At 45.0% G+C, this 27670-nt stretch overlaps 1 protein-coding gene across 1 annotated transcript; it reads right to left on the bottom strand.

Moving 5' to 3' along the window:
* Positions 1–5610: 5610 nt before the first annotated feature.
* On the bottom strand, positions 5611–27605 carry TMCO1 (transmembrane and coiled-coil domains 1). The gene is made up of 7 exons (XM_077823499.1): positions 27460–27605; positions 26652–26729; positions 20704–20763; positions 19547–19593; positions 19007–19074; positions 14200–14344; positions 5611–6109 (listed from the first exon to the last, which is right to left on the bottom strand). The coding sequence occupies exons 1-7, from the start codon at positions 27527–27529 to the stop codon at positions 6011–6013; spliced, it is 567 nt and encodes a 188-aa protein (XP_077679625.1). The 5' UTR covers positions 27530–27605; the 3' UTR covers positions 5611–6010.
* Between the last annotated feature and the right edge of the window lie 65 nt (positions 27606–27670).

Consider the following 27670-nt stretch of genomic DNA (forward strand, 5'->3'; position numbering starts at 1 on the left):
TTTTGGTACTAGGTTGGTGAAATCTAATTATAGAACATAGCACCAGTTTGCAGTGTCTGCTTTTGACAGTCTGAGCTGAGGTAGACACTCATGGTTGTGAGCCACTCCACTGTGTGACAGAATCCAAATTAGGATCCACTAAAATCCATCATAGCATCTGCGTACTCTGAAAGTGACCTTAGAATTTGAGGAGAGGATCACATCCCGATTTGCTTTGACTACTTACTTTACATTTTATTTAAAACTTATTTTTAGCCTTCCAAAAAAATTCCCAGTGCTCAAGCAGGATTTGAAGTCATAGTCTTTCCAATTAAACAACTCGTGTTCGGAGCTGGACAGCAGAGCATCTCTGTTGCAGACAAGCATCAACAGGTAGGCAGTGATAATTTCAGGGGTAAGAGGAGGGGCATGCAGCCAGTCCTGCAAGCAACCACTCTATTGGTGTTATCACAGATGGGGGAAGCATGTGTGCAGATCTGTGCTAGCACCATGCCACAGATTGGTGGCCACACAATTACTGCATTTAGCCAATCTCCCAGGGAGTTGTGTGTCCGCAAAGGGTTAATGCAGCTTTGAGAAGCAAAAAGCATGCCAGTGAGGTTTGCAGGATTGGCAACCCCAAGTGTTCAAAGACATTGTACTGAGTCATTGCCAAAACAGCATGAGATATTAAAAAATAATAATACAATTTGTTTTTTATTTGCCTTCAGGTTTTTGAAGCATTTCAGAGTCACATTTTAAAACTTAACAACACTTTGAGCTAGAAACTTTTTTTTGTAATGAAAAAGGTGTTTTTCCTATAATCACATGACTCCAAGTGCTGGGGTTTTAAAGAAAAACATCAAACAACATGAGATTTGGCAACACTGTAATAGAAAGGATCACACGAGGTGGGGGGAGTTTGTTACAATCACACAGTTGCACTACACAGAAAAGCTTCTGTTGTAGAACTGGCTATTTGCTGCACTGAGGTCACATTCCTAAAATGCCCAAGATTGTGGCCATCAACCCAGAACTATCTCCCAGGAATTTATTGCTGTGTAGGAAAAACTTCCCCCAAGGTTCCAGTGTATCAGCCAATTCCCCACAGACTTGTTGAAACACTGAAGTTTGCGTGGATGATGCCAATGCTACGTTAGCCAATGCTGGGTATGCAGGAGCATCAGGAATGCTGGTTTAAAATATAAGTGACTGCATATTGGGAAAACCCAGCTAAGGGAGTTACATCCTATATACTTTCCTGTGTTCCCACTAGTATGCTTAGGCACTCGAGGTTCATTATGAACCAATTTGTTTAATTAAGAGCTGCAACAAGGGGAAAGAAACCAATTACAGTGAAATTATACAGACAACCCCAGAACATCATTGCCCTGAACAAAAGTGGAGAACAAGTATTTAATAATGGACTAGCAACCGACAGGTATAACATGATGATCTAATGGCTGGAAGTTGAAGGTAGGCAAATAAAGACTGGAAATAAGGCATAAATGTTTAACAGTGAGAGTAATTAACCTTTGGAACAACTTACCAAGGGTCATGGTGGATTCTCCATCATTGACAATTTTTAAAGCAAGATTGGATGTTTTTTCTAAAAGATTTGTTCTAGAAATTATTTTGGGGAAGATCTGTATCCTGTGTTATACAGGAGGTCAGACTAGATGAACATAATGGTCCCTTCTGATCTTGGAATCTATGAGAGAGCAGGGGGCATAGAATCAATTTGCAAGGCAGTGCTTTCTGAAGGCTGCATTGGCATGCAATTCTCCAGCTGCCCACTGGTGGGCAGCTGAGGTATAATTGAACAATTCAAAACATTTAGAAGTGAAAAAATCAAAGGATTTCCAAAGTGACAGTGCACCAGACAAAGATTACTGGACTTCCTACAGGATGCCAAGGCAATTAAAGTGCTCGGGTGCTAAAGGTAGTTAAGCACTGCTATTTACCTTCTCACAATATTATACTACAAGGGCAAGGGAAAACCCAATAAAATCCAAAGGCAACATGCAAAACTGATACTAGGAAATACTTTTAACACAAAGCATAATTAATCTGGAACTCATTGCTACATCAATGTGGCAAAGAGTTTAGAATTTTTAAAAGGAGTAAATATTTATGTAATTTTAAAAAAACAGCAGTTAGATAACAATACAACAGGACAAAACTATAGAAGGGATACAAAACCTGCTGTTTCAGGACATAACTATTAACTGACTAGGTTTAGGAATAAACTTCCCCTATAGGCAGGTTATTTCTTATTTGTCTACGACGGAGTTTCTTGCAAGTTTCTTCATAGCATCTAGTACTGGCCACCATTAGGGACAGGATAAAGGATAGACTGAGCTGGTATGCAAAAAGAAAAGGAGTACTTGTGGCACCTTAGAGACTAACCAATTTATCTGAGCATGAGCTTTCGTGAGCTACAGCTCACTTCATCGGATGCATACCGTGGAAACTGCAGCAGACTTTATATACACACAGAGAACATGAAAAACAATACATTCCAGCTGGAAATGGCCCAACTTGATGATCACTTTAGATAAGCTATTACCAGCAGGACAGTGAGGTGGGAGGAGGTATTGTTTCATGTTCTCTGTGTGTATATAAAGTCTGCTGCTGTTTCCACGGTATGCATCCGATGAAGTGAGCTGTAGCTCACGCTCAAATAAATTGATTAGTCTCTAAGGTGCCACAAGTACTCCTTTTCTTTTTGCGAATACAGACTAACACGGCTGTTACTCTGAAACCTGAGCTGGTATGGCAATTCCTATGTAAGATAAAAGAGGTATGGGTCAATGGTCTAAAATTGAAATATATAGAGATGATTAATAGGCAGGAACCCTGAGTGCCCCCCCAGAGGTGAGGCAAGGGGGAGTACACAGGGTCACATGCAATGCCCCCTCCCCCACATTTCTGCAGTGCGGAGCTGCCCTCTATGGTTCACTAACTCTGCAGCTGGATGCCACCTCCTGGGTCCTAGTGCTGGGTGTCTTGCATGTTTTCTGTACAATGGTGAGTGCCTGTGGTGGGCCAGGGTGGGGAAATGGGCGAAGGGGGGGGGGAAGGCAGTGGGGAAGAAAGGGGGATGTGATAGGGCAGGGGGAGGGGGAGTGGGGAAGGCGATGGGATGGGAAATGGTGTGGGAGAAAAGGGAGCCCAGCATGCAGTGTCCTCTCAGCAGCAGCACGGGCTCCCCTGTTAAGCAGGCCCATCTCGACCCCCCACCCCCATCCCTGTAGAGCCTCACACCCCCTGCACCTGGACCACCCCAACAAACCCCCACACCTGGACCCCCACCCCACTGAGCCCCAAACAGCTGCACCCAGACCTCCATCCCACTCCTGTACCCCCATAAAGTCCCATTGCCCCTGCACACAGAACCCCCCAATGAGCCCCTGTGCATCCAGATCCCCACTGAGTCACCCACACCCAGACTGCCCCACATAGAACCCTCTCACCCCACACCTGGATCCCCCCCACACTAAGCCCCTCTGCACTTCGATCCTGCTGGGCTGAGCCTGCCTGCCCACATCTAGTACACCTGTGATGAGGGGCAGGGCCCTTGCACTGTGTCAGGGTTGGGTGCAGCCTCACTGCCAAGTCCCTGTCCTGGGAGGGGGGAGCTTCAGGGTAATCTCTCAGCTCAGTGCGGCCAGTAGCCTGTGCTCCGCACAGCCATGCTGGAGCGTCCACATTAATTTACTGACAAATAAAATTTGCAAAATTTTAAAATAATTGTGTGCAGAATTATTAATTTTTTTTAGCAATTCCCTCAGAAGTAAATGTGAGATTTTTTCCTGTACTCAGTGAAATGACCTACTCGTAGTGCATTATTGAGCCATTAGTTATATAAGAGGTCCAGACAGGGTGTGGTGCCAGATAAATAAGGGAGACAAAGTTGGAACTCAAACTGTGTGGAAGCTGTTTTCTTTAACAGATCCTGCTTAAGACATAATTGATTCTATATCATGACTACCACTGAACCAAATTTCATGATTTTAGCTCAGTGGAAACATGGGAATTAATGGCAATCCATGACTGAGTCCATTATAAGTATTTATTCAAAATAAGTCCAATAGGACCTAATCGTGTAGTTTCCATACAGGCCAAATGAGCCTTAGAACTTCACCGGAACTTTGTTATGTAACAACTACAAGATGTGGCCTATAGTTTGCTCACTCTGCATCTACACAAGGAATTAACTCCTTTCTGTCTCTAACAGATAAGGAAACAAATGCAACACATTGAACTATAATATAAATCTTAACTACAATTTCATACTTCCTCTAAACACATCCCACCACAAACCTAACCAGTTTCAATTCAATACTTGTTAATTTTGCTGAAGGTTTTGCATGATAGTGTGAGGGAACTTTGTGTGCTGCATATAGTTATTTTCTTGGAGACAAAAAAGTTTCTTGCAGAGATGCAGAATCTGGCATTATTGGCTGACAATCCTGTCTTCACAATATGACAAAAATACATCCCTTAATTTGGCATTTCTTTGTTTTTAAGAGCTTGTGTTGGGGGGGGGAGGTGGCATTTAAGCAACCTTACCCAGTTTTAAACCAAGTTTATATATGCACAGGCACTCTCTGATAGGATTCAAGGGCAGGGTTTATTATTCAGAACTCTCCCATTCTTTATTTAAAATAATCCAGTGAATATACCCCATGTTGCCACATACAGGCAGTCTTGAATTTATGTCGAGCACATCATTTAACCAAGCACATATCACATTTAGTTCAGTTGTTAGTGCACAGGTACTATGGTGTAACATAAATGCCTCCAAAGACAGGTGCAGACTTCCATCCTCTGCAGTGGTTTAGAATTTATGAGGATACAAGTACAGCGATGATACTTCAGGCGATTCCACCTCTCAGCCATTCTAGAACTCTGTCTATAGTGACCCTGATAAAAGTTTAGCTTCAAGATTTATTTTTTATGTCCCCTCATAAACAAAGCAAGTTGGGCTCCAGCTAATACGACTAAGCTAGGTAAATATCTGGCAATGTAGAAATAGCACAGGGAACTGAACTGAGAACATATGGCTGACTGGTAACAAGTTTAGAGGCCTTTAAGACATGCAAACCGATCACTCAGTTCTAGAAGTACAGTGAATAGCACAGCAGCATTCTATGTTTGGTACATGCTGTGTGTGTACATTGTAACCCTTAGGTAGTAAAGGGTAGTTGCAGATGGTATCATTGGCATACAACAAACAAGAGATTATGTAACTGTTTAATCAAGGTAAGACTAAAGGCCCTGTTTGTTTTAAATTATGACTGCAATTGAACAGATTCCAGCTAAGCAGACAGCTAGAATGTGGGCACCGTAATGCTACATAAACCACTACCAAGCTGAGCTCCTCAGGAGGAGGGGAAGGAATGTTCAGTAGCAGTTAGAGGTTGTTGGTGCTATGCAACATGGCACTGTGGCCTGGGTACTGCACTAATGAGGAAACAAACTCCAGCTTTATATGTATTTTTCCTCCCATTCATAGCCTAGAACTGAACATACCTAGTTTCCCTATAGATGGGTTCCTAATACACAGACGTCTCTAGCCAGTTTGTCTAAGAGAACAGGGACACAATCAGTACTAGAGCATGATGATGCAGGACTTTCTAAAATCTGTTTATTTTACAGGTTCCCTATCATGGCTCCAAATAAGGTTTTATTATCTTTACAGTAGTTCTACAAAGCAAGATAGTTCCACTGTCCCTGCAATGGGATTAGGTGACTACATTTTAAATGCAAGGGGCCTAATCGTTTATTACACAGACACACAAAACACATCTCACGTTATCTGCCAGGAGTTTTGCTTCAATTGTGACAGGCTGCTTGTAGAACGCTCCAAATACAAAGATGCTTCCGTGAAGGCAGTACCCATCCCAAGGCTGCTTCAAATGAATAGAAAGCCTGCTGTGGAATCCGCTCCTGTTACAAACCAAGGGCAGTCTGTCTTCGATATTGACATCCATGGGAGCTGCTGTGAAAGGTGCATGACTATACTTCAAGAAAATTTCCCAGCTTGAGGAGGGGGGCCAAGGAAGCCCCCTGCCTGCTTGGTGGCAGCCCGCGAAGGAGCCAGGCCAAGCATCTTCTGAATATTCTGTGAAAATGAAAAACAGAATGATGGGATGGTGGTATAGTGAGAAGGAAGCCAATACACAGGTGAAATCCTGGTTCCGTTTAGACCAGTGGCAAACCTCTCTTTAACTTCAACCTCCAGGGTTTCACAACTCAGTTTACCCAATGTATATATGTGATATATCTGAAACCATACAAAAGGGCCAGGAAAAAATGCAGTCCATAGAGATTAAGTGATTTATATGCATAATGAACTGCAATTAGAGGTGGGCCTAAGCTCCAGAGTGTGTTTCTTGATCAAGTTTCCCACAGTTGGAGTGGGTTTCAGTGCAGGGCTGCAATTCAATTCTATCTTCACCTACATAAGTCATAAAGCCAATGGGCAGGTAATAGAGTTCTTGTTGCAGGCTGCAGCCTTTGCCTATTTTGTTTTCTTTAAATTAAGATGGTAACATTAAATATCTTTGCAATTCAACTACAATGCATATGCAGTAGCAGCTTCCTGTTCTCTGCTCCCAGGCAGAAAATCTAGGAGCAGCACTCCGCTGTTTTCACACATTCCAAAAACCACCGTCAAGGGAGGCTGTAATTAGAGCCCGAGAATCTTCAAACAAGACAGGAAGGATCCCACACAATACAATCAGAATTGGGCTGCCCACCCGGCCACCAGAGGAATTGCTGAGCTCCTGCCAAAAGTCTGAGTACAGAGCTGATTTCTGTGCTAATGATAGGTTTCAGAGTAGGAAACAGTGCTTTCTCTCCTGAGACACATGGTACAGTATACCTACCTATCAACAAAAATAAATTTGTGCAGATGACCTTATCTCTGCCTTTATCCATTGGTTAGATTTTTGAACATCGGAACATAGTGTTTTAATACAACTAATAGTGTTTAATAGTGTTTTAATACATCAATCACACTAGTGTTAATGGAACATTAAGATTGGAAAAAAAAAAAAACCCACAAAAACCAAGCACTTTCATAAGGAAAGTCATACTCATAGCAGAATGCTTAAAGATTAGTATTGTACTGAGATTTTTGTGAAGCTATGTTAAAAACAGCACAGTTCAATTAAACTACATTTATTTAGTTTCAACACTGGATCGTGTTAGAAGCATGATATAAGCAGAGGGCATCCTTCACTATAATCAATACCAGTGTTCTAAATGATGCAAGCCTAAATGGTGCTGGAGGGACAAAATGGAAAATCTGAATATGCACGAAGCAAAAGAGGATAAACTACTAAACAGAATTTCTTCACCCTTGAACGCCTTCCTCAAAAAGATTGTCAACACAAGCCAACTAGGAAATTTCCAGCTTCTACCTTTTAGAGTCATGAGATTTTTGTGCTTCGAAGTGGAATATACGGAGAACTTCCCCACTACTTTGACATTCACAGAGCAGAGAACCAAAAATTTTACACACAAAAGACAGCAGTCACTTTTGGGCAGAGGGTAAGGAAAATTTCAGCCCAAATATAAATATGTAAGAATTACAAGCAATTAAAAAGGGAAAGGAGGTTAAAGGGAAGTCACAGCAGCTTTATAGCATTTGCGGATGGCAAACATTCAACTTTTTACAGTTACACACAAAACTATGTTAAAAGAACATTAGAGTTGCAAAGTCAAGCACCCAGAAGTTAGGAAATGCCAGAATTAAGGTTGTCAGTGTAACCTTAATTTGGTCCCCTTGTGCATATGCATAATGACGACACAATCTTTAATTATAGAATCACATAGTATTTTTTCCAGCCTGCTCTGGGGATCAGTCAGGGCTGTGTAGTGCACAAGACTATTGTCTACTTCATTTGTTGCAGAAGTTGGAAGGCACGTAGTGAATAAGGCAGGAAATTGAAGGAAGACAAGGACATTCTCATGGTTAAGACACCTGAATGCTGCCCCGCAGAACTGCACTCTATCTCTGCCTCTATCACAGAGCTCGTGTGTGATGCTGCGCAAGTCACTTAAACCAAGCTTTTTCACAAACAGCCACTAATTGTGTATGCCTCATTTACTGGGTGCCCAACCTGAGGCCTGTGGTAGGAATAAATGGCCAGTTTTCACAGTGGAGAGGGGTAAACAGCAGGGTCTCCCAAAGATCTATGCTGGTAGCTGTGCTGTTCAACATATTCATAAATTATCTGGAAAAAGAAGTAAACGGAGAGGTGGCAAAGTTTGCAAATGATACAAAACTATTCAAGGCAGTGAAGTCCAAAGGAGCAAAGAGATACCCAGTTTTGTGAGATCCCTTTGTAACTGTGCAACAAAATGGCAGAGGAAATATAATATTGATAAATGCAATGCACTGCACATTGGAAAACATCCCAACCATACATACAAAATTAAATTAGCTATCACCATTCAAGAAAGAGATGTTGGAGTAATTATGGACAGTTCTCTGAAAACATCTGCTTGATGTGCAGCGACAGTCAAAGCTAACAGAAGGTTAGGAACCATTAGGAAAGGGATAAATAAGACAACAGAAAATATAAGCCACTATATAAATCCATGGTACGCCCACACCTTGAATGTTGCATGCAGTTCTGATCACACCATCTCAAGAAAGATATATTAGAACTGGAGAAAGTACAGAGAAGGGCAACAAAAAGGATTAGTTAGGAGTATGGAACAGCTTCCATCTAAGGACGGATTAAAAAAAAAAAACTGGGACTTCAGTTTAAAAGAGATGACTAAGGGGCATAAGATAGAGGTCTATACAATCATGAATGGTGTGCGGGGAAAAAAAAAGTGTTATTCACCCCTTCACTTAACACAAAAATCAGGGTTCACCCACAAAGTTAATAGGCAGCAGGTTTAAAACAAACAAAAAGAAGTAGTACTTCTTCACACAATGCACAGTCAACACGTGGAACTCGTTGCCAGATGTTGTGAAAGCCAAAAGGATAATTGGGTTAAAAAAAAGAATTAGTTCCTGGGGTATAGGTCCATCAAAGGCTATTAGCAAAACTGGTCAGGGATGCAACCCCATGCTTTGGGTGTTCCAAAGCCTCCAACTGACAGAAGCTGGAACTGGGAAAAAGGGGATGGATCACTTGAAAAATTGACCTGTTCTGTTCATTCATCCTGAAGGATCTAGCATCGGCCCCTGTTAGGAGACAGGATATTGGGCTAGATGGACCATTGGTCTGACCCAGTATGGCCGTTCTTATGATTTGCAGATATGTTGAGCACTCGTAGCTGCATCTGAATAACTGGGAGCTGTGCTCTGAACATATAAAGCCCTATAATGCTAAGTACTCTGCAAATCAGGTCCTCAACATCTCAAATTGTACACCTAAGATTAGTGAATACTTTTTATCTTAATCTCTCTGGGCCACAGTTATCCATCTGTAAAATGGGGCTAATACCCCCTCATCTCACAAGAGTGTTGTGAAAATAAGATCAGTAATGTTTATTAGGCACAAAGCTAGTGTAGTGTTGAGCATGACAGAAAAGCCCCTGAGGAGATTAACTGTTCTGTCTTCAGAGCAGGGTTTGACTAGTGAGAGTAACCAAGGCCTGGGGCCACCCATTGAATGATGAGAAGAAAACATAGTGAGTAGTTGCTAATGAAGTGAGCACTGTCCATCCTGTTCACTGAATGAGGCAGCATCCTGTGGAAAAAACTGTGTGTGGTCATGTGATTAAAGGCTGTATCATAATGCATATGCACAGGCAACCTTAATTCTGGCATTTCCTAACTTCTGAGTGCTTGGATTTGCAACTTTAATAATGTTCTTTTAACACAAAAACCTGTGTGTAATCTCCTGGGTTTTTAAAAAAGCAAACTGAAAAAACAGATTCCGTCATGTGGCATTATATTGATGCCCACATGGTTCATCAGCAAGGTTGGAATCTTTAGATCCGACCCACAGACCTCTGCCACTTGCACTGCCAGAGGTAACTAATAGCATGGAAAATTTCAGCCCAAAGGGTTAAAGTCTGACCAGCTTATCAATAACTAAAAATAGGGCCTTGTAACAGGAAATGTTGGTGAACTTAGAAAAGGGAACAGCTATTCAAAAGGGACTCGATTGACCAGTAGGGGCTACTGCAGGATCAGGACCGAGGTGCGCTGATAGAGCAGAAGCATAGTCGTTCAAGACCAAAGTTACTATCGGAGCAATGGGGGAAGCTTGCACTGCATGCTCCCGACTTTTGTCGATGCCATCACTCAGCCCTGTACATTCTAGCTGGTCAGACAGATCTCACTGGTGGGAGGAGGGATTATGAGAGTAGAGGCAAACAGACACGTTGACCTGAGCCGACTATAACCAATCAGAATGCTACACACTCTCTGGCCAGCCTTTCCTCTCCCACAATTGTCAAGTTCTCTCTCCAGCAGACATGTAGCTAGCTAGCATTATGCTGATAAATAACTTTTGCAAGACAGTGATGTTAAAATTGCACAGAAGGTCCCAGACACTGATGCCAGGACTAAGCATTATGGAGGCCTGCACCACGTTGCGTCCCCACAGCATAGCACACACTCTTCCTTTCTAAAGGAAGGACAACTCTGGGCAGCACACTGTTACCGATGGGAGCAGAAGAAAGCAGCAGCAGGGGAGCAAGAACATTTGTACTACACCAGTCCATCCCACCCCTTGTCTTTTCCTTTGAATCCTTTCCACCCCACAATCAGTGCAGAGCGAACAGATGTCATTTCTGCGCAAAACTTTTAAGTGCCCTAGGAGAAGAAAACTAATCAGAACTGACCTACTGCCCCACAACAATCAGGACAGTTTGTGGAAAAGAAAGATGTGCTCCCTCTCCTGTCTGCAGGGGGAATCGTTGGCCCCCTCTACCACCAGGACCACATCTTGAGTAGAGGAAGAGGACAGGTCTAAAATTCAAAGATGTGTGAAAAGGAAACTAAATATTGGCAAGCCTCTGTGTAATAAAGGTTTATTACGCAACAAACAGGACAGGTGAAGGCTGTTAGAGCACTAACAGGAGGAGGGGCAGAGGATATAACTGACATTCCGCATCACTCCCAATTCAGCAGCAGACTTCCCCAGCTGAAAGGCAGCAGCTCAATGGCCTGTAGAAAGCCTCTCTCAGCAGCAGCCCTCTCTCCAAACAGGAAGGCACAAGGAACCACTGGACAGGATTTACGTGCAGGGGGAGATGGGAACAGCGCAGAGGAAGTTACTCACTGCAAATTGGATATTTCAGGAGATGCTGGCCCCAGGTCACAGGCAAAAAGCAGTCGAGCCAGGTCTTGAGGAGTTTCCTCAAGCCTCACGTGCCTGAGGACTATCAGCCTAGGTGAAGAGTAGCTGTGCTATCACTTCCCACCCCATAAGCAATGCCTGTTTAAATCAGTGGCACTTGGTCACTCTGCACCAATTAGTCCTCTCCCTCCCACAAAGCAGACTGAGACACCCACACTCTGAACTAAATCTAGGCTCTGCCTCAATTTAATGAGTTCTAGGGATTCTCTCCCATACTCCTCCCCCCCAATGGACTCTGTGATCTTCCCCTGTTCTCCCACTATTTAATTCCAGGGCCCCACCTCTCTGCAGCTCTTCTCTTGGGCTATTGCCCTCATGGATTGTAGGGGGGCCCTTCCACCTCCATGGGGGCCAGTTTAAACTACAGCTTAGAGGTAAAGACTTGAGTGTGAAAGGAGCAGCTACCGCTTTTAATATAATGCTGGGAGTACAAAGTACGTCAGTTCTACAGAGAATAAAAAAAGTGTTACACTAGAGAGGCTGCAGCATATGAAGCTGAAATATCCTTTCCAAGGCAATGGCGCTACTACCCCCACCAGGCTATTAGCAGGGACAAGTAAAGAGCTGAAGGCTTGTTGGACTGAACAAGCTGAATACCTAGCATTGAAAACCCAAGTGTTTATGCCCAGCCATTCATTTTGTGCTGCTTCTAGTATGTTTCATCGCAGAAGGTGACAGCAGGAAATAGTCAAAACTGGAATATACCATGGGATTTTTTATTTTAAAACATACAAAAAGGCCACTTGGGATTTTTCAGCCACTGAATTCCCCAAGTATCCAACTGGTGCAAAGCAGACATGCAGCAGCCAGCACAATCTGAGTTTCACTCTCACTGCTCGTTGCCTTTCAGGGGTGCAAAAGAAAGTCTATTTGTGTCAGAATAGAAAGGCATAGAGCCCCACTGTAACACAGATTGGAGGCAAGGAGAGTTTCCCCAGGGTACTGCAAGGCACTGGCTATCTGGTGTGAGATTCGCTGGGGGGCAGTCACTGTAGAAACAACACAAAAGCTTCCCGGTGGGTGACACAGAAACCACAAAAACTAGACAAACCCCTCAACACACAACAGCACCTGCTGTTCTAGTTCCAGGCCAGGGAACGAGCACTGAACAAGACCTGCTGTGCTGAGAGCATTAATAAGGGGTCAGTGGACTTGATGGCTTTTGCTAGTTTGTTTGCCTTGTTCCTTCATGCAAGACTGGACACAGATCTGATTTAATGCAGGATCCTGCTGTGGAAGGAGGGAGAGAATCTGTCTGATCCATTAATATGCACTTATTTTGGGGTAAAGGAGCTTTCATTCTATTACTGAGCCACTTCACCAAGCCCATCCTGACCCCTCTGTTAGAAGTTGGCACAAGAATCATTTCCTCTCCTGACCTGCTGTAAGGGTTTCTAAGTCCCTTGGCACCTCCAGAGGAAAAAGCAACAGAGATCTGCAGATCAAGGAGAAATAAGCAGCAAGCATTCAGGAAGTGAACCAAAGCAAGAGGAAAGATAAAAATAGAGAACCAGCTAAGTGCATCAGCATTAATCCAGCTTCCAGGGTCTATTAGCCTCTTCCCACTCCCTGGGGGAAATTCAACAAGCAGAACACACTTTCAGCAGCACTCAAGTCCCACCGGTCCTAACCGACACAGACTGACACTTCATCCAACCTAGTCACGTGCTAATAGCAGCTCCACTGTCAGTTAAACAGCTGCTTCACTATTATTCCTGCTTCAGTGCACTGCAGCTGATAAAATGATGGCATCACTGTGGCAAGCTATTCCCAACCACGAAGACACTTCCCATTTTCAGGGCCAGCAGTTCCGCCTTGTAGCAGAAGGGCCTGTGTATGGGTCACAGTCCACCATGGTGGTAAATTCTTAACAGTGTTCTCTAGCATGGCCTTGCATTTTGTCACACCAGACCCCCATTCTATAAATTACTCCACCCACTGGTGATTTGGAACAGAAAATACTCTGAAGGGAAAGCTATTCAGCCTTCAGAGAGAGTCATGTATTAATCAGGCAAGGGGGGAGGGAAGAGAATAAGGCACTTGAGAAAAATGCAGGTTTGACCCCAGACTTTCTTGCTTCCTCAGCAGATTTTTTGGACACGGATTGAGCCTTTTGGAGCAGCTTACATTAAGGCTACATCGTATCTGGGAATGCGCCTCCCAGCCTGCGTCCACAGACTTGTGCTGGCAGGGCTCAGGCTAATGCTCTAAAAATAGCATGTAGATCATGCTTTGATGTTGCAGCTCAGGGTCTCAAGCCCACCCCCACTGGTTTCAGAGCCCAAGCCACAAAATCTACACAGAACCATTTTCAGAGTGCTAGCCCAAGCCCCACTACCATGGGGGCTAGATGGCTGAGAATTTGGGCTAGATGGCTCACTTCCAGATGCAAAGTAGACATACCCTCAGAGTACACTAAAGGAGGAGTGTTTTTCTTTCTGATAATGACTGTACAGTCAGGTTTTTAGTAAGGGCTTTTTCTTAGTAATCCTGGTGTTTTCTGAAGCCTGCCGTGAAGTCAGTGAACCATGCAACTGGTCCCCTGCCAAAAATGATCCTGTCAGTCCACAAAGTTACCTGGCGACAGGTAGCAGGGTGGAAGCTGTTTCCACGGGAATGTCCTGGAGCAATCCTGCTGACTTTAGCCAGGTCTCCTTCATGAGAAAAGACCTCATACAAAGTGAGACTTTTCTGCACTACATTTCCTTTGACAGCTAAGCCTATGGGAACCAGTGGTCAATGTGAAAGCGTCAAACAAACCTAGGTCAAAGGCAGACTACATGTGCTAAATTGGTTATTGGGCACTTGCTACTTCTTACCGGGTGGCAGATCAATGCCTGCCCCATTCCCGCTCCATAGGAAGCAGCTCAGCACTCACCTGCCGGATAGACATGGTGCAGAGAATGTAGAGGAAGATGAAGGAGCAGTCAGTGTAATCCTCCCCAAGTAGGTTGCGATGGGACAGGCCCTGGATGTAGGAGAGGGGGATAAAAGGAAGTTTTGCTACCACTCGGCCGTCAAATCTGGAAGAGAAGAGATCACTTAATGTGAGACGGCAACCAAGTACCCAGCCTAGAGAAGGGCTTCAGTCTGGGACAGTAATCGGGTCCCTGGATTGCAGAAAAACAGATTAAGTGTTTTAAATGAAACAGGCCTCCAAGAGGACAAAACCAGATGCAAGATCAAGTCAAAAGCCTAAAAAAAAAAAAAAAAGTCATGTGGCTCCACCTTCACTTGCACAATACTAGACAGACTAATATATACACACCCCCCCTCCTCAAGGCCACGCACCACAGCGGCCTGCCATCCACTGAATGGACTGTGCAGGCCTCCCTTAGCAGATGCTGTGGAATGACAAGGGGTCCCTCCTGGAGGTCAACCTATCAATGATTACTGGTTGGATAAATTGCTGACCAAGGTTTGCGGGACACAGACTAGGAACTTTCTAAATCAATATCCTCAAGTACTGACACCTGCTATTTAAAACCAAGTCACGCATAGGTTTCTCAAAGCGCTGTAACACTTGAGTCAAGAGACAATTACCAGCCTGTTGTAATACAGTTACTTTATGCAGACTCATGGATTTTTGTATTAGAGATGTGTGCTCAGCTTTCAGAAGAAAAACTAAAGCCCAACTCTGGTTGTTTTTTTTTTGTTTTGTTCCCCCCCCCCAGATTTGTTACATTTATCAGTTACCAAAAGGAATGTGGGCAACCGCCATGGAGAGAATTCCTTTTTATATAATGCTCCTTCTCTGCATTCACTCTTCAGAAGCAGGGGACATTGTATATTCCCACAAGGTACCTATTCAACTCCAGGAGCTGGGAAGCATTCAGTACTACATTCCGGATATGGAGACATGGTGTGAATTTGGACGGACTGAAGAGATTCAGCTTCTGAAATCAGACAGCCAACACTACCCTTTGAAGCAGTGTGCGTATCATGCTGCATCAGTGTGTGCTCAGAGTTTGATGTTATTTTCTCCTTGAGTGTTCATTTTCTAACAGGTGTTTCTGGTTTCAAGAGCTCCTAAATGAGCATTCTTTCCTGTGGAGAGGCACTCACACAGAGCTATGGCTCTAACATGTGCCAACTTTGCTTACATCTCACAGGCAGTTTGGCAGAAGGGCTAGGAACGGATGTTTGTCTCCCTGTAACATCCCCGGTGTTTTAGGATTCTGCATTACTCCTGCTGTGGGAACATAGAGTAGCTCAGAGGTGGTAGCCTGAGGTACCTGCCTTCTCTTCTGGCAGGTAACCTAGGTTTTAAGGGACACTCTTGTAGGGAATTCTGTAAGGTTTGCTGCTTTGGCAGAGTTGCATGATTCAGGACTAATAGAGTAAGATGTTAGTGTCCGGAGAGAACCAAGGGGCACAGCAGGTAACTTCTCTCACTAGATACCCCTATCTGCCTGGATCCCAGTCTAGTATTCACCTGCAGATCGCCCTACCCCTAGCAGACATAGCTTTTCCATGGATCCCACCAACCTACAAAAAAGATTACCCTGAATGGATAATCAGGATCCTCATGGTAGATCCTCAACCTGACATTCTGCTTTTAGTGTTCAAGCCAGCCTTCCTGCACCTGTCCCTCCCATCCCTGTACTGTGTATTGCAGCTCCCATTTTCAACAGCAAGTAAGGGGCTAGTTACCGTTCTCTGTATATATATGTTGCATGTACAAAGCCTCTCTGTAGGAGTCATTTGCCTAGCTGTATGGCCATGGCTTTTAGGCAGTAGCTGACAGAAGGGATACATGGCCAGCCTACATTCTATTGTCCAAAGGTAAACACAGCATGCTCACTCCAAACAACCCATAGTCCCTCTCCTCCCAAACTTTAGGCCTTGGCCTCTCCAGCAGTTGGGGGAAAGAAGTGGGTGAATGAAGCAATACACTGACTCTTGTTCCAAGCACAAGCAATCCCCTTTCCTCCTTCTCAACCCTGAATCTAGAGCACCTCTGTAGGTGGCTAGTAGCCATGACTTCCCAGGAAGTGGCCTGAGGACCCCAGCTAAACAGTGATTGAACACTGTCCTCCTGAAACCAACATCTCTTCTTGATACCATGTCAAGAGAACAGCAATTGGTGAAGATGTCAACCAGCTCTCTCCCCCCACCCCAATGAGCCCTATAGATTTCAGATGAGGGCATGGCACTGACAAGTCCCTGAAGCTGCCCTTCACACACAGGTACACTAGCCAGCCCATAAGACTGGAAGCATAGTCTTAGACACTTAGATTGCCGTTAAGCCAAAACTGTCAAACCTTTAGATTTTTCTTTGAGTGCCACAGACAATCTCTTGGACTTGCTAAAAGGGTTAGTCCTGTTTAAATAGTAACTGAGCTCTCTGGACATCTGGGATGTGCAGCTTCACCTTCCTGCGATAGCTTTAGAAAATAGAGACAACAACATGGCATGATTTAGACTTTTTTTTTTTTTTTAAAAAAGAAGATAATTTTAAAAGTCAAGACTGAGTGAGGTCCAAGTTCTAATGGGCCCATGTGAATACAGTACAGGGGAAGCTGGCCATAGCAGACTGTACTCCAGAGACTGAGAAGATGGCCACCAAGAATGAAACTTTCAGCACCACATCAAGAGACAGTAGGCTCAAAGTTTAATCACAAGCATCAGTAGGTTCTAGGGTGGGATGGTACATAGTTGTAAGAACCTTCAAAAGTAGTTTTAGCAGATGGACAAACATGGAACCATTGCACAGAGAGATCAGGGGTGGGGGGGAGGAGAGAGAGAGAGAATTGGGACCACAATCCAAGGCCCTCCTTAAAGCAAAGCACACAGAATGCAACTGCTTCTGCCAGATGGATGCGGAACACTGGCCTTGTAGTGTAGTTTCCAACTATGTATAGGAGGAGCAGGGGATGGTTCCAGATGGTTGACTGCTTTTCTAATTGGGCTTGTTTGTCTGCACCTTCCAGGGACTTTTCCTTCCCTAGAGTTAGGGGTCAGAACAACACTTACCCAGAATGAGCTGTTTGTAAGCATAACCTGGGCCCTTCAAAAGAAGCAGATCCCTGCTGAGTGCCTCAGTGAGGGGAATGGTACAAAGTGTGTATTTCTGCCTCTCTCCCTTCTTTGTCCAACATACTGAACTCCCAGTGGATGAGCAAGGGCTCCAGCCTCTAGTGTTCTTCAGCAATCAGGGAAAGAGGCACATACTTTGTCCTGCAAGCGCATTGCTGGAGAATTTGGGGCCAAAGTAGACACTATGGAAGGAAGAGTGCTTTTGTTAAAGCTCTACAGTGGGGCAGCTCAGACCCGTCTGCCTGCTGCTGTGAAGACAAAATGAAATGGCAGACTCTTCAGGGTGGAGGGACCCACCTTTTCATGCTAGTGAGTGACAGATCTGGCTCTGAACCTAAAGCTATACTATAACTGACCTTAGTACAACAAAACTGTCATTAGCAGAACATTTTTAAGTGCTGGCATCTATGCCCAAACTCTATTACAAAGGGCTAGGCTTCGCTTCACTTCACTTCACCAACAGCAGGAAGTGTCCCCCCTGGCCTCAGACTGAAAGATCCCTTCACATACATTATTTTTATCACAGAGCACCCACAATATACTAGGTACTGTCTAAACATAGTGAGATTTCCTAACCTGAAGAGCTCACATCTGAAACAAGCTGCATTCACCCTTCCCAAAGTACATCAGATATCCCCCTCACTGGCTCCTGATGCAGCTTTTAAGTTTCATGTAAGAATCATGGCAGAGTTGGGACTTTAGGAGGGACTGGAAAGTGGCTTTATGATCCAGTTCAGAGAGGGTACTCCATACAAAGGGCTGCACAGAAGAAACCACAACGATGGTTATGGGAAAGGTGGACAAATAAGGAGCTGAGGCTGGCATTACTGGTGATGGGAAAGGTGACAACATGAGCAGATAAGCACGGCAGGGCAGATTTGTGAATGACCAGTTAAGTTTGAGACATCCACAAATCTGAAGGCCAACCATGGGATTACTGTCACCATTGTTGTGGACAGAAATCCCCCAGCATTTTTGTTTGTTTGGTTTTGGGGGTAGGGAGGACGAAGAGTTTTGTCGCTCCCCCAAGAAAATTCAAGCATCGCTCTAGTATTGCACTCTTAAAAACAAAATATTCTGACAGTATTATTTAGACATATAAATATATGAAAAGTATAGCTTATGTAATTACCCTAGTCAATTCCAAAACCTTTTTTCTTTAAGAATCTCGGCTTTTGGAAAAAAACCAGCCAGTACTGCTTTAGAAAGCAAAGCAAAAGCCAACACAGATAGCCAATGCAGATGTGATAGAAAGGTCTGAAGACTGTGGAAGGCTGCCCGATCTCCGCAAAGCTATTCTGAATTAGCCAGACTTTCATCCTGGTCACATATTCCAGAACAGCAAGCATGCTCAGTTGTGGCTAAAGTGCAGCCTAGAGAATCCCTGCATGCAATGCTCCATGCTGAGCTGAGCAGAAGCAATGATTGACCTGCAGATTCGCTGGCTTCATCTCTATATCAAAGATGAGGAGAGCTGCAGTTTGATCCATTTTATACAAATTAGATGCAGCTCTCAGTGGGATCCCATGAACATCAGTAGAATGAGTCCAAGTAGCAAAGGAGAGAGGGGATGGGATACATTCACTTTGAAGGCTGGGAAGGGGGGGGGGCGGGGGGGGAAGCAGCCAGAGAGAATTGATACTTACATGGAGTTGAACATGCCCATGAGGGCAGTAAAGCAAAAGCCAATTGCAAACATGGACTTCATTCGAACCTGCAACCAGAGAGGTCAGAGTCATTCATTATTGACAGCTAATACAGGGAGAAACAAACAGATTAAAAATAAAGGCAAGTCCCAGAGTTAGGGCTTGGGGGCTTTAATACTGAATAATGGGTTTTGTGCAGCAGCATCGGGATCAGAAGAGAAGGGAATCTTTAAGCTCACTCTCTCAGCTTGTAGCAGAGGAGACCAAGCAGAAAACTCTTAGAAGGGTTGAATAGCTACGAGTACTGGAACAGCCATGAGAGGGATCATGGGGGCCAAGAGCTTATGGAGGAAAGGGAGGTCTCAGGGCTGTCCTGTTAACCAAAAGGTGACCATGCATAAAGAAAGGGGAGTCCACGGGAACTGTGAGGCAGGAAGGGAAATAACAAACAGAGTGGGCTCAAACAGAGCGGGGGCGGAGGGGAATGAGATCTAGCCCTTCACTAGTTTGGGCATTGCCCCTAATTTACAGCATTCTTACCATCGACAGGTCCCTATTGTTGTTCTTCAGCTTCTCCTCTTGCCTCTCTGTAAAACAGGGAAGAGCACAGAGGTTATCCCAATCCAGACACCAGAAAGATTTCACTTTCAAGAAGTCTAAACCTTCCTTGCTATCCAAGCCAGTAATAGTTCCAAGACAGACTCCAGCTCTGTATGCCAGACAATACAGTGTGAAAACAGTACACAGCCAACTGTCCTTGAATCGAAACAACATGCAGCAGAACAAGTATATGAGGTTTGTCAACATTCAAAAGGCAATGCACAACAACTCAGACAATGGGCATGACGACATACAGACAGACATGTCAACTGGAAAACCAAACAGTGCTTGTAAAAATCAGGTAGTGCCAGTATATTGTATACTGGAAGCAGTGTTGTTCTCAGAATTTTATTTGTACATCGCATCTTATTACTGTAAGGCAGTGGTTTTCAAACTGTGGGTCGCGACCCAGTACTAGGTCACGGCAGCTCTGGTCAGCATGACCAACCAGGCTGTTAAAAGTCCCGTCGGCAGTGCTGCCCGGCTAAGGCAGGCTAGTCCCTACCTGTTCTGACACCACGCTGCGTGCCGGAATCACCCAGCAGCAGGTCCAGCTCCTAGGCACGGAGGGGTGGGGCCACAGGGCTCTGTGCACTGCCCCCGCCCCGAGCACCAGCTCCGCACGCTCATTGGCTGGGAACCGGCCAATGGGAGCTGGGGGAGGGGGGTGCCTGTGGGCAAGAGCCGCGCGGAGCTGCTTGCCCCTCTGCCCAGGAGCCAGACCTGCTGCTGGCCGCTACCGGGGCATAGTGTGGTCCACTGTACAAGGACAGGAGGAAGTCTGCCTTATCACCCCTGCTGCGCCGCTGATCAGGTAAGCCCGCACCGCAGCCATGCACCCCAATCCCCTGCCCCAGCCCTGAGCACTCCCCAAACCCGGAGCCCCCTCCTGCATCCTAAACTCGTCATCCCTGGCCCCTCCCCAAAGCCTGCACCCCCAGCCCAGAACCCTGACCCTCTCCTGCACCCCAACCCCCTGGCCCAGCCCTGAGCCCCCCCGAACCTGTGGAAAGAAAGGGAAAGTCAACTCCAGCAGCTTTTCCTCACAGCCTCCCCCTCACTTTTGGAGCATCACACCTCCCCTCCCCAAATCTTACCTATTTTCTTTTTTTGCTGTCGGCCTGCTGATTCAGTTATTGTTTCCTTCTTCTTTTCCACTACAAAGGGCAAAGACAACATAGAATCACTTTCACACAAACAATGGAGAGTTATGCTACTAATCCCTTCTCTTTTCCTCTCCCTTATACCCAAAACCCTCATGCAGACTGGGGCAGGAGGAAGGAAGGAAGCAAGATACAGATATATGTCTATGATATATGTTCAATGTCTTATAACCTGCCAGAGCAGGACTGGCACAAATGTTTTCAAGACTAGGAATGTTTTCCAGGCCCTGATCCTAGATGAGGAAAAGAACAATTTCAATCCCTGTCAAAAGCCAGACTTTTAAAACCTGCCAAAGGAGCCCATTGCATTGTGAACCAAGGAGCTTGAGTATCATTTTGGTTTAAACAGCCCTTGCTGATTTGTCATTATGAATTCTAGACAGTACTTTCAATTCAACAAGTGTGATGAAACGAGCTTTATGGGAAACTCTGACCCTAGCTATCTGCAGTGGGAAGCAGAACACAGAAAGGCCTGTGTTCTGTTATATCCCTTCTTCACAGACAGGCATTCTCAGTGGAAGTGCTGCGCCAGCAGTCTGGCACAACCAGCTCCATTCTTGCTGGTCATCCAATTAGGGCTGAAACATTCCCAATATTTTGAAGTTAAAAATTAAGTAGCAAGTCTAAACTTAGTTATCAAAGCTACCAGAAAACCAAGTAGGACAACCAATTCAGACAGCAGATACTCCACAGATTGCTGCAAGCAAAGCCAACAGATAGTCACAAGCCAGAGTGCTGATCTGTTGATACTGTGATCCAGCAACTATGCTTTTCAATCTGCAAATGGAATCACCTCCATTAGCAGAGAAATTTGATCGACAGTCCCAGAAAATGAAAGCCAAGTTTTAGTTTCAGGTTTATATAGCCAATATCACAATATGAAAATGGGATGATAAATGTTAAAGTACGGTTATGATAAGATATGTGATATTGATTGCCTTTTTCCAACGGCACATCTGTACATCTACTTTACCAACAAACCCATTTTCACTCCTGTTGTTCCATAGTGTCAGCGCTGAAGACTTCTATCTCACATATTAGTATATCAGTTCAGTTTTAATGGCAGAACTTTTATTCCTGATGATGACCAAGACAGAAAGACTACAGCTAAATTTCCAGATCACAGGAGAATTTGTGGTGCTAACAGATAAAATTCTTATGACTCATAAACCAACCTTGCACAATTGCCAAAAAACGAACAGCCCAGGCACAAACCTACTCATCTGCTTTTACCACAATGCTGCTGATGAAAAGGTTAACGGTGAAGTTTACTTATCCATAAACTAAATCACACACCTCAGGCAAGCAGGCCAGTAGGATTATGCAAGGGTGATGTAAACTGAGCAAGTTTGCTCAGAAAGGTCACTAGGAGTAAATAAAGTGGCACATCATCATTTTTATTCTTACTATAACCATGCTGCAGTCTTGCAACTTCTTCCATTGCCAGATAATAATCAGACATCTACCCTGAAACTTTCAGGCTCACTGAGTTTTGAGACATAGCTGTGCCATACAACACAAGTATATTTTGTTGAGAGATTAAATTATAAACACTCCCCTAATCTAATAGCCCTAGTTTATTCACTTTCAAGACCCATTTGTTTTCTGTAGCTGTGATAGAATGGCAAGGCTCTGGCAGAGTGGCCTAGTGATCTTATCCATGGTTTGTTATTTTTTTTTTTTGCTGTTTTATTGGCACATTGGTTGTTGCTGTGGGTACACTGACAAATGGTTGAAAGGTATGGCAGGAGTGGTCTATTTTACAGTTGTATATTTAAGAATTGTCAAAGGACAGATAAGTGCTCATTTTAAAAAGGATATGTGGATAAACTGTGATTAATAAATGTTAATCAAATCTGAAATTGTAGCTAATATTTGTTATTCTCAGCTCTGCCACTCAAACTCTAACTCACAAGCATTAACATTAGCAATTATTATTGGTGTATGCACCTCACATCTGGCTCTTCGTGGAAACACAAACCAGAGATAGGAGGAATTACAAAATAATCAGAGTAAAGTCTCTACAGCAATCATTAAACACCAGAGATTAATCTATAACAGCTGCTTATAAATTCCACAGCACCCAAAGGAGTAGCACATTATCTCTAAACCAGGGGTGGGAAAACTATGGCCCACGGGCCACATCCGGTCCATCAGACCTTTTAATCTGGCCCTCAGCTCCCGCTGGGGAGCAGGGTCGGGGGCTTGCCCCGCTCCGGCACTCCAGCCAGGCAGCAGGGTTGGGGGCTTGCCCTACTCCACATGGCTTCCAGGAAGCAGCCAGCGTGACGCCCCTCCGGCTCCTACATAGTATGAGGAGGTGCGGCCAGGCTGCTCTGCGCTGCCCTGTCCGCAGGCATCACCCCCACAGCTCCTATTGGCCTGGCTATGCCTCTGCATAGGAGCTGGAGGGGTGACATGCTTCCGGGAGCTGCTTGAGGTAAGCGCCGCCCAGAGCCTGCACCTGAGCATCCCCTCTAATCCCCTGCCCCAGCCCTGATCCCCCTCCCGCCCTCTGAACCCCTTGGTCCCAGCCCGGAGCACCCTCCTGCACCCCAAACCCCTCATCCCCAGCCCCACCCCAGAGCCTGCACCTCACCTCCCCCCAACCCCCTGCCCCAGCCTGGAGCCCCCTCCCGCACCATGAACTCCTCATTTCTGGCCCCACTCCAGAGCCTGCACCCCCAGCTGGAGCCCTCACCCCCTCCCACACCCCTACCCCTAATTTTGTAAGCATTCATGGCCCACCATACAATTTTCATACCCTGATGTGGCCCTCAGGCCAAAAAGTTTGCCCACTCCTGCTCTAAACTCTCTGCTGGGGTTTCAGTTGGTTTCATATCTTATACTAGTAGGTTTTATCCTTAGCTACTCTGCGCTGTCTTATACTCCTGGAAAAAGTAAGGATTAGATGAATGGACTATAAGGTGAATAGGAAGCTGGCTAGATTGTTGGGTTCAATGGGTAGTGATCAATGGCTCAATGTCTAGCTGGCAGCTGGTATCAAGCAGAGTGCCCCAGGGGTCGGTCCTGGTGCTGGTTTTGTTCAACATCTTTATTAATGATCTCGATGATGGGATGGATTGCATCCTCAGCAAGTTCGCAGATGACATTAAGCTGCAGGGAGAGGTAGATATGCTGGAGGGAGGGATAGGATCCAGAGAGACCTAGACAAATTGTAGGATTGGACCAAAAGAAATCTGATGAGCTTCAACAAGGACAAGTGCAGAGTCCTGCACTTAGGGCGGAAGAATCCCATGCAGTGCTACAGGCTGGCGACCGACTGGCTAACAAGCAGTTCTGCAGAAAAGGACCTGGGGATTACAGTGGATGAGAAGTCGGATATGAGTCAGCAGTGTGCCCTTTTTGCCAAGAAGGCTAACACCATATTGGGCTGCATTAGTAGGATCATTGCCAGCAGATTGAGAGAAGTGATTATTCCCCTCTATTTGGCACTGGTGAGGCCACATCTGGCGTACTGCATCCAGTTTTTGGGCCCACCACTACAGAAAGGATGTGGACAAATTGGAGAGAGTCCAGCAGAGGGCAACGGAAATATCAGGGGGCTGGGACTCATGACTTACGAGGAAAGGCTGAGGGAACTGGGCTTGTTTAATCTGCAGAAGCGAAGAGTGAGGGGGATTTGATAGCAGCCTTCCACTACCTGAAGGGGGGTTCCAAAGAGGATGGAGCTTGGCTGATCTCAGAAGATGACAGAACAAGAAGCAATGGTGCCAAGTTGCAGTGGGGGTGGTCTAGGCTGGAAATTAGGAAACACTATTTCACTAGGATGGTGGTGAAGCACCGGAATGGGTTATCTAGGGAGGTGGTGGAATCTCCATCCTTAGAGATTTTTAAGGCCTAGTTTGACAAAGCCCTGGCTGGGATTGGTCCTGCTTTGAGCAGAGGTTTGGACTAGATGACCTCCTGAGGTCTCTTCCAATCCTAATCTCCTATTATTCTAACTTGTCTTCTCCTGAAGGCTCAGGAGAGAGGGAGACAGAAGCCAAGCCGATCTTCTGTTGAGCTGTCACTTGCTTAAAACCCTTACTTCACTTATTTCTATTGATGCTTTTGTGCGCCACTTTTACCTTATACCATAGATCTTCCAACCCTTTCTCCACCTCTCTATCTTCTTCCCTCAATCTCCATCCCTCATTTCCTTTTCTCTTTTCACTGCATTGTACTCCCTCCCTCCTTCTCCAAGTCCTTTCAAGCTCATTTTATATAGAGAGGTTGTACTTAAACTAGTGCAATCAGTTTCAAAACCAATTTAAACTCATGCAACTTCTGTGTGTGTGTTCTTTCTTCCGTCACTTTTTTTCTCTCACCACAAAAATCATCCTCCCTCATTCTCCTCTGGGACCTTTAATCTCACTCCTTATCTATTCCTCCCTAGTCTCTCATAACATTCATCCAACCACAATTCTTCCTCTTTTCAGTAACTCCTCCTGTTCTTCTCTCTCCTTCCTCCCCAGATCTGGGGTCCTTCTCAAAGAGCACAGGCAGGATCCCTGAGCTCACCTCAATGCAGCTGGTGGAATCTATATACATAACCACTGGCTAACCATGCTAAGGAAAGAGAGGCTTACACCCATTTCTGCTCCCCCCGTTCTTCAGTAGAAGTTAGGTAGGCAGTGGAATTAACATCAGGACAGGTCTCAGTACTAACCCTTCTCCTTCCAGTTAAGGACAAAAAAGGATAAAGCTAGGAGCTGCCTCAGACCAGAATGGCAGTGGTCATGTTTAAAGCTCCCAAGTATTCTATGCAGGGTGGATAAAAATCAATGATTTAAAAAAAAAAAAAATTTTAAATCGGTTTTTATTTAAATGTTTTAAAATAAATAATATATAGAGGTGAGAAATAACAGACCTCAACTCTATTGTCCCTCTGCAAATTTGTGTACAGAGTCAATCCCTTACCTCTCTCTAAAAGTGCAAAGTTTCAGAAAGTTCAATGGATAGAAGATTGTTGCGGGCGGAATAGATCTGGACAAGGAGAAGAAGTCTGGAGATAAATGTGAGAATCGAGGGACATATGCTTGTTTTGTTAAAATATTCTATGTTTGCTGTTGAAGAAAAAAATCCAGAATACTTAATGTTGTTGTTTTAATTAAATCAATGATTCTCAAACTTTTGTACTGGTGACCCCTTTCACATAGCAAACCTGAGTGCGACCCCACTTATAAATTAAAAAAACATTTTTGTATATTTAACACCATTATAAATGCTGGATGAAAAGCAGGGTTTGGGGTGGAGGTTGACAGCTCATGACCCCACATGTAATAACCTTGTGAACCCTGAGGGGTCCTGACCCTCAGTTTGAGAACCCCTGAGTTAAATAAAACACTTCAAGTGTCTGTCTGGTGATGTTCTCCTCCTAATACAGCATGGAAAGAAAATCCTCCAAATATTAATGAATAACCTGTTGAATTGGAGATATTTATGAAGTCATTGGGAGGTGAACTATCTGCTTCAATTACCTTTGGTAAATGAATAATCAAACAACCACTCATTTTCTGATATAGCTGTAAAACTAATCTGAAAAGTTTTCAAAATAAAGCACTGTTTAAAAATGTATAGTGTGTACCTTCTAAAAATGAAACCTACATCTATCTCTCAATTGCGAAGGATATGTATTAAGGTTATAACAACCAACAAGAATGCACTTTTGAGTAGAACACCATGATTCAATTGAGTCTGCCTGACTAGAGATTTAAATCAAATCCACCCTGATTCTACGATGAGGCAGGGACCCTCAGAAGCAAACAGAAGGCACCTCTTGCCAAGAGCAGACCCTACTTTGAAAAATCCTGGAGCAGAAAACAATGAGAAGACAAGAACAGCCATTTTATTTATGGTGTTTGAAAGGCAACACTTACATTTTTTGCTTTGTTTTTCCACTTCAGCTTTCAGTCTCTTGTATTTCTCGGTTCTGTAAACCAGCACCCATGTTATACCTGAAACAAGCATCAGATAAAATAAGGGGAGAATGACTTTCTATACAGCTCTATTGAAACTTCCCCAGGGCTGCTGCAGCATTTAGATTTGGGTACATTAACAAGGAGAAAGAAACCCAGAGAACAGCAACATACAGTAAGCAGAGGGCGGTCTTTGTCAAGGACGCATTAGATGCACTGAATGGCACAGACACCTCTGTGAGATGCAGACCTCATATCTCCCCTTACTTTTATTGCTGAAAGTTATTTACCTCAGAAATCTATAGAAATTGATACACACACAGCTGAGGCTGCAGAGTCATTTCGCTCTGTCCAGCCACGTTATGTATATAGTCCCCATCACCAGAGCCCTTAAAAATCTTAAATGCATTTCTCCTCACAACCTCCCGCAAAGGGCTATTGCCCCCATTGCACAGATAATGGAGAACTGATACACGGAGTCACCCATGGTCGCTGTGGCAGAGCCAGGCCTGGCACTTGGCCTCAGAGCTACCGCGCTCGGAGACCCAGGCTGGAGCCCCACGGTGGGCTCTTCGGGTGACCAGCTAGGAGCCCCTCCCCGCTGCGCCCCCGGAGCCCCACTCGCAGCCTGAACCGGGAAGGGGCTGGCTCGGAGGCTGCTCACCGGCTTACGCCTGGCAGGCGCCCCCTTCCTAATGGAACACGCCGGGGACCTAGGAGACCCGCCCAGCGGCCCGGCCACCCCAGCGCAGGCCAGGGCCCCGCTCACCCTCGGCCAGCAGCGCCGTGCACACCGAGATGAAGACGATGAGGATAGTGTCAGCGAACATAGTACTCATGGTGCCCCCACACCCGGAAGAGACTCCCACGCGCGCGCGCACACACACGACTAGACCGGAAGCTACAAAGGGTCCAACTAGCAGCCTAGCAACTGGCTCCAGTCTCCGGAAGTGATGTTACTCGGGGTTTCGGCAACGAGG

This window comes from Eretmochelys imbricata, chromosome 8, assembly GCF_965152235.1.
Source record: "Eretmochelys imbricata isolate rEreImb1 chromosome 8, rEreImb1.hap1, whole genome shotgun sequence".
Classification (NCBI taxonomy): Eukaryota; Metazoa; Chordata; order Testudines; family Cheloniidae; genus Eretmochelys; species Eretmochelys imbricata.